Genomic DNA, 7,395 nt, shown 5'->3' on the forward strand with positions numbered 1-7,395 from the left:
TCTTTTCAGGCGATTCAGTATACTGAGCTAGCGATGAAGCACCCAAGCTTCTATTCACGCTCATCGCTGCTCGTGGCTTCCTTAGCCATCCAATTGATCACGGTGATGGCCAGTGGTGGCGGTGGTAGCAGTGGTGTTACGTCATCATCGACGGTGGCGGCGCTCAAGAACTACAATGCCATGTTCACCTTCGGTGATTCGATGGATGAGACCGGCAACATATGCGCCGCCAGCAGCAACAAGACGGAGCTCGACGTGCTCACTTGCACCCGCTCGCCGTATGGCGAGACCTACTTCGGAAGGCCGGCTTGCCGGTGGTGCGACGGCCGCGTGGTTGTTGACTTCATCGGTAAATGCTTTTCCAAAGTAGCACAGAGCATGCATACATATTTCGATGACCGGCTTTACATCGAAGTAGACAGTTCGGACAAGTTGACAAGGTCTTTTTGGAACTTGGAAGTGTGTGAAAAAATTTAGAAATTTATTCTTCATTAGGTGCATGCATCTAATTTAACCAGCTAAGAGATGTGCTATATTTGAAAATTAATACCAAAAATATATTGTCTACATTTTTATATTTCCTAACAACCCAATAAAACAATATGTTCTGGCCAACATATAAAATGAAGGAATTGAAGTCATGATTCTTGTCATTTTGCAACCAGAAAATTACTATACCAAATAATTCTTGACAGAAAAGAGTGACCACTATGTTGAGAATTTTCTGTGTGAAAAACTTTTTTTAATTTATTTTTATTTGTCCCTGAATGGCAGCACAAGCACTTGGGCTCCCATTTGTCCCACCATCGAAAGCAAAAGGCAAAGATTTTCGGCGCGGTGTAAGCATGGCCATCACCGGCGGCACGGCCATGAACTTCTCCTTCTACAAATCTCTCGGCATCGAAGATCCAGTATGGAACCATGGCTCACTGGACACGCAGATCCAGTGGTTCAAGGAGTTGATGCCCTCCATATGCGGGACTGAACGAAGTGTGCACTTATTCTAGTTCTCTTCAGTCTCTTTTCCTGTTGAAATAGTCTACTTATCACGATTCCAGGTTTCATTTCCTAAAAGAAGAACTCTAAGCTTAGTTTAAACCGGTATAAAGAATATAAACGTGTTGTATGTAGGTTGCAAAGGATACCTGAAAGAATCATTGTTCATGTTCGGTGGATATGGCGGAAACGATTACAACGTGCAGCTACTTGAACTTGGCTTGACGCCATTGCAGGCGATGAACTACACCCCAAAGATCGTCACTGCCATCGCTAATGGTGTCGAGGTGACCGCAAATTCTGCATGTTGCAGTCTAGAGTTCTAGACTAAATGTTCCAGTGATACGTACGCAGCCATGCATTTTTGTGCGCAGAAACTGATTGCTCTTGGCGCCGTCCACGTGGTTGTCCCGGGCATCTTCCCGACGGGCTGCCTCCCGATCTTCCTGTCCCTCTTCGGCGACGCCGCCGGCGAGACCGACTTCGACGGCACAGGCTGCCTCAAGCCGCACAACCGCCTGACCGAGTACCACAACTCGTTGCTCCGTAAGCAGGTGGACGCCCTCCAGCGGAAGCATCACAACTCGACGAGGATCATGTACGCCGACTACTACAGCCTCGTGTACCAGATGGTCCAGGAGCCCGAGAAGTTCGGTGAGTTTCCTTGGTATATATTCTTGTGAAATCATTGACAAGACAACCGATCTGATTGGGTTGGTTGTGTGTTTGTTATGTCGATTGGTCCCTAGGGTTTAGCAAGCCATTCGAGGCGTGCTGCGGGGCTGGAGGGGGGAAGTACAACTTCGACGTCACCGCGAGGTGCGGCATGGAGGGGGCGACCACCGCGTGCCGCGACCCGTCGACGCGGCTGAGCTGGGACGGCATCCACCCGACGGAGGAGGTGAACAAGGTGATCGCCGGCGCATTGCTCAGGGGCCCCTATTGTACCCCTCCGATCCTAGGCTGAAGCCGCCGAAGCTTATGCGTCAAACGGAGTCAGACTGAGAAAACTTGTGACCAAGCTGGGAATAAAGCGATACACGCGCTTGTGGCGCCGTGAAAGCTCGTTCTTTTATTTTGGGAGTGCTCAATCGACTAAGGATAATTCTCACTCAGATTTATATAAATCTGTTCATGCATAATACTCCCTCAATGACAACTAATATGGAATGGAGGGAGTACATAAGAAAAGTTCACCATGCTAAAAAAATGTTCATATATGCCCAAAGCGTTGCTAGGAGGTCTCACGAAGCAACTAGAAACCCTAGCCACCAACCCATCTATCGCCACTCTCGCCGTCGCCAGAGTGCTCGCCGAGCAAAGCCCGCGCGGCACCATTGACGACAGGGTGATTCTGACTTGGGGAGCTTGGTGGAGCAGAGGTAGCCTTTGTGCATGGTTTGGGGCGGCGGCGTTGTCCTCCCTGCCCTATCCGTGTTTCATTGATGTGGTTAGCACCGGCAGAGTGCGTGTGGAGGTGTGTCTCCGATGGGTTCTTGGGATCCGGTCAGTTTCGGTCTCCAGTGAATCTGCCTGGATTCGACCGACACTCGTGGTCTTTGAAGTTTTCATAGGCCTTTTTTGACATATTCTTCTTTGGGTCGGCGATTTGCTATGCAGATCGCGGTTGTCGGCGTTTTCTGGTCTACATCGACAATTTCCCGACGGGTTTAAACAAGTTTGCTCCGCCGAGATGAAGGCCCAGTGGCAGCAACAATCTTTGCTCACAGCACACCGGGGTGGATATATGAAGAAGAAGAGTTTGATACCCCTAAAGATTTGGGTGTAATTTTCCTTTTTAATGGTGTATTTCTAAGGATTTGTGATACTTATTATATGGCCTTATGCCTTTCTGCAAAAAAAAAGTGCTCATCTCATATAAAAGGTAAAAATCGTTGTGTCTATTTTTATAGAGCTTAGAAAAAATTTAGAACTTCCACAGATCTCAACATCAACATCGCTGAGCCTTAGTGCCGACTGAAATTTAATTAATTCTAAGGCAGAGAATTCAAAAACCTCTTCTTAGTTTACCTGAAGGTGGAAAGTTAGAAATTGCACTTTAAAGTTTATACTCACTAGATTTTGTACTTGCATAGAGCGAGAGACTAGGGTTTGGAAGGCAATTAAACTCGTGTTTTATTGGCTAAAGTTTATACTCACTAGGATTCCTTCTAAGGGCTTTCATAGCTGCCGGTCCACCCTCACCTCCGGGTGCGTTTCGGCACCGGTGAGGTGGGGGAACCCTAGTCTTGGGTGGCTACGTAGTCTCAGGTTGGCCTAGCTAGGTATCTGGACGGTGGTAGTGAGGCGATGGTGGCATCAACGACAAGGAATAAAGTATCACTGTCTTACCCTCATTTTGATAATGTTGGTTGGCATGGGTGGAGGGCATGCGGAGCTTTAGTACAGAATTTGGGCCTTGTTTTCTTTTGTCTTTGTTTGTCTAGATGGTCTCGAATGGCGTCGTTCAGTGGAGTGGACAATGGTAGCTTGTGCTTTGATCTTCTAGCTTCCTCTCTTTTCAACAACGCACACCAGGTTTTGCTTCGTCGAGAAGCTAGTGAGGTAATGCATTCACAATTCAGTCTGGTCGGATCTAGGATGATTTTCCATCCTCCCGACCTTCTTCTCTAGGATGGCGATCTGATCTTGAGGTTGTTGGCATCGGTTTCTACTAGCCCCGACCGACGACTTATCGGCCGTTACATCAACCTTGGCCCCGACGGTGTTTCAACAATGCAGAGGCGACATCGTGTTTTGCTAACGGTGCGCCGCCCATGAGTGTAAGAAGAAGACTAAACTGATATACCTAAGAACCTATGTGCTATTCTCTTATTTTGCAAGGAATTCTTGTAATGATTCGATAATTTTAGTATGTGGGCTTGGCCCTCTTCAAAAAACAAAATTTAAGTACTCGCGTTTTGATTTGCTTTGATTGCGTCATTCAGTTACGGAGCAAGCTGCAATTTATTTATGTTGTTGTTTAGCGGTTCCATAAATAAAGTTGCGAGGTGAGAGCTCCATAATTAAAAAAATGGCAGGTCAAAGAAATTTTGATGGTAGTACGACTCACTTTTTCTTTTGAGGGAACGAACTATGTTTCACTTTATACGAGACAGTAGCTCGGCTCGTCTGTAGGGAGCGTGTAGTGGGCCGTCCCCGTAGCCATATCGTTTCGTCACGCTGATGTCACGCCTATATTTTTTACCTTCTTTTACTTATGTTTATGTTTTCAAATATACTAAATACATATATTAACATAAATAATTTAACTAATTTTACTAAAGCACATTTAAATATGTACATGCACTCTAAACAAAAGGTTGGATTAACTTTAGAAAAAGTTTGTACAATGAAAAAAAGTCATGTGTTATTTAAACAATGTTCAGACATTTAAAAAAATATGTGACATTTTTTCAAGATGTTATACAATGTAAAAACTAATTCTGTAATTCAAAAGATGTTCCGTACCATAACAAAATGTATGTTACATTTAACAAATGTTCACACATTTCAAAAATATATTTGTGACATCCAAACAAAATGTTTATACAATTTAAAAAATGTTCAAAAATTTTAAACTAATGTTTCCTATCATTCCAAAAAATGTTTCAATGTGTATTTGAATTTTTTAACACGTATTTGAAAAAAATATTAACAACATATTTTAAAAATCTGAAATGTATATAATTTTTTTAGATGTACTCCCGCCGTCCCATAGTATAACATTTATTTTCAAGCTAATATAAGATTGTTTTTCAACCTAATATAGAATGAAAAATAATGTTATATTATGGGATGGAGGGATGAAAAGCATACAGTGTCTATGAAAAAATGTATAGAGGAAAACATATATTTAGAAAAAAATTATAATCTATTTAAAAATAGTAATCATGACAAAAAACTAAAACATATGTATATAAATGTAAAATGTATATGATTTTTTTGAATATAATGCATATGAAAAAAATAAAAGAAACAAAAAAACGACGAAAAATGGAAAACTGAAGAAAACCTGAGAAAATCGATGCACGACAAGTAAAAAAATTAAACACAGAGAAAAACTTCTGAAAAGCTACAGTATTGGACCATCTCAGTAGCGTAGCGCTGTCGGCGGGACCTATTACTTCTCGCAGCCGGCGAGAAATAGCATTTCCGTAGTTGCAAGGGCGATGGTCGGCCAAATTTTCAGAACGGGCCAGTTTCGGCTATGTACATCGATGCACAGGTATGGATTGACACAGTCATGAACATGGTCTCATCAGTTTCATTCTCAGTCTTGTTCAATGGAGAAAGGCTTGAAGCATTTAGACCGACCAGAGGAATTCGGCATGGAGATCCAATCTCCCCTTATCTCTTCTTGATTGCAGCAGAGGGCCTCTCGTGCCTCCTGAAAACTAGTTCTCAGTCATCACTTCTTGCAGGTGTTAAGGTGGCTCCCACGGCTCCGGCTGTTAACCATCTTTTATTTGCAGATGATAGCCTGTTGCTTTTCAAGTCGAGTGTGGAGGGAGCAGAACTTGTATCAAACCTACTGAACAGGTATTGTAATGCTTCGGGCCAGAGAGTAAACCATGCAAAATCATCCATCTTCTTCAGCAGAGGATGCCCACAAGCAACCAGAGAGGGGGTGAAAAACAGCCTTCAGGTCCAGAATGAAACTTTGAGCGGACGCTATTTGGGCATGCCCACTGATGTTGGACACTCCAAGAACGGGACATTCAAATATCTGCGGGATAGAGTGTGGGAGAAAATAAGGGGATGGATGGAAAAATTGTTGTCATCTGCAGGCAAGGAGGTCTTGATAAAGCAATTGCAAAAGCAATACCAGTTTATTCTATGGCATGCTTCAGGTTGCCAAGGGGTGTGTGCCAGGATATCACATCCCTTATTCGTCAATTTTGGTGGGGCAGTAAAAGAGGAAAGAGGAAACCCTCATGGGTTGCGTGGGATGTGATGATCAGACCCAAGTATATGGGGGGTATGGGATTCAAAGATCTCAAGTTGTTCAACTTGGCGTTATTAGCAAGATAGGCATGGAGAGTTTTGATTGATCATGAGTCTTTGAGTGCTCAAATACTCAAAGCAGCTTATTATCCTAATTGCTCTTTACTAGATGCAACCCTTGGGCCGCACCCATATCAGATTTCGAGGGCCATTGTAACGCCTCGGATTCGATGCGCCAGGTGTCTGCCAGTTATTCGCCATCGTTGCCATGTCATTTGCTTGCGTGTTGCGTTTTGCCATGTCATCATCTGCATTTCATCTGTATGTTTTTCAAAACTTGCATCCATTCGGGTTCCGCCGATTCTCTCCGTTGTCCGTTCCGAGTCCGGACACACTCGCACGCGCCCGCGGCACCTCCGAAATATTATTTTATAAGTGGCATAAAAATGTTCTCGGAATGGGGTGAGAGTTGGCGTGCGGTCTTATTATAGTGTAGACAGGCCGCCTGCCAAGTTTTGCCGCATTCGGAGCTCGTTTGATAGCCCAACCGTTAAATGTATAGAGGTACCGCTGCCGGTACCTTCGTCGGATGTTTCGGTCTTCGAAACTGCCTCCGGGCCTCTCTCTCTCTTCTCTCCACTCAGCCCAACCTCTCTTCTCAGCCCACCTAGGCCTGCCAAACCCCCCTCGCGATCAGATCCGTCAGATTACGATCGGAGGTTCCAAAACGCTCCCAAAACCCCCCTCTAACCCTAGCCCCCTGCTATAAATGGACTTCCTAGTCCATTTTGGGTAGCCCCTTAGCCCCCCACCTACCTCTAGCCCTCTCCCTCCTCAATTTCCACACCGGCCCTCTCCTCCTCTGCCACTTGGCGCTGCCCCCGCCGCCAGCCACCACCCAGCGCCGCCGCCAAGTCAGCCGTGCCGCCCCCGTGCCCACTCCCCGCCTTCCACGCGTCCCCATCGTGCCTTCCCCGCGCCTCCAGCCGCCACGGCCCGCGAGGCCCATCCGCGGCCCGCCATCGGGCCGAACCGGGCCCCGCAAGCCTGCGCGCCCGGCTACCTCGCCCGCCTTGCCTCGGTCCTCGACCGTGCGCCGCCACCTCCACGCCGGACGCCGTCGCCTCGGTTCTGCCTCGCTGCCGTCCTCTATCATCGTCGCCGGCCGCAGCTGACCCCCAAGCCGATCCGCCGCCCTCTCCTTCTTCTTCCTCTCTCTTTTCTCTCTCTCCCTCACCCGATCTCTCTCCCTCTCTGCCCCAGGGACCCGCGCTGCCGCCTTGGATGACCGCCGCCGGCGCCGTAGTCACCGAATCCGGCCGGGAGAAGCCAGATCCGGGCCCCCGCGACCCATTCCCTGCCTCGCCAGCCGCCGGACCCCTCCGCCTTCGCCGGAGATCGCGCCGCCGCCCGTTGCTCCTCTGCCTCTTTTGGCAGCGCCGAACGTGTCCG

The 7,395-nt window shown here is 46.9% G+C and overlaps 1 protein-coding gene across 1 annotated transcript; it reads left to right on the forward strand.

Moving 5' to 3' along the window:
* On the forward strand, nt 1-2,117 carry LOC119341574 (GDSL esterase/lipase At5g45910-like). Its single transcript, XM_037613447.1, has 5 exons — nt 1-349; nt 775-990; nt 1,132-1,283; nt 1,371-1,650; nt 1,746-2,117. Exons 1-5 carry the CDS (start codon nt 34-36, stop codon nt 1,961-1,963), a joined length of 1,182 nt encoding a protein of 393 aa, XP_037469344.1. The 5' UTR covers nt 1-33; the 3' UTR covers nt 1,964-2,117.
* The last annotated feature ends 5,278 nt before the right edge of the window (nt 2,118-7,395 follow it).

The sequence above is a fragment of the Triticum dicoccoides genome, chromosome 7B, assembly GCF_002162155.2.
Source record: "Triticum dicoccoides isolate Atlit2015 ecotype Zavitan chromosome 7B, WEW_v2.0, whole genome shotgun sequence".
In the NCBI taxonomy this organism is placed as follows: domain Eukaryota; kingdom Viridiplantae; phylum Streptophyta; class Magnoliopsida; order Poales; family Poaceae; genus Triticum; species Triticum dicoccoides.

Bases quoted from the DNA above. Each gene is read 5' to 3' on its own strand.
- LOC119341574 (XM_037613447.1), top strand. From the start codon at position 34: ATGAAGCACCCAAGCTTCTATTCACGCTCATCGCTGCTCGTGGCTTCC. The intron at 1,284-1,370 runs GTGACCGCAAAT...TTTTGTGCGCAG, and splicing joins CCATCGCTAATGGTGTCGAG to AAACTGATTGCTCTTGGCGC. The intron at 1,651-1,745 runs GTGAGTTTCCTT...ATTGGTCCCTAG, and splicing joins CCAGGAGCCCGAGAAGTTCG to GGTTTAGCAAGCCATTCGAG.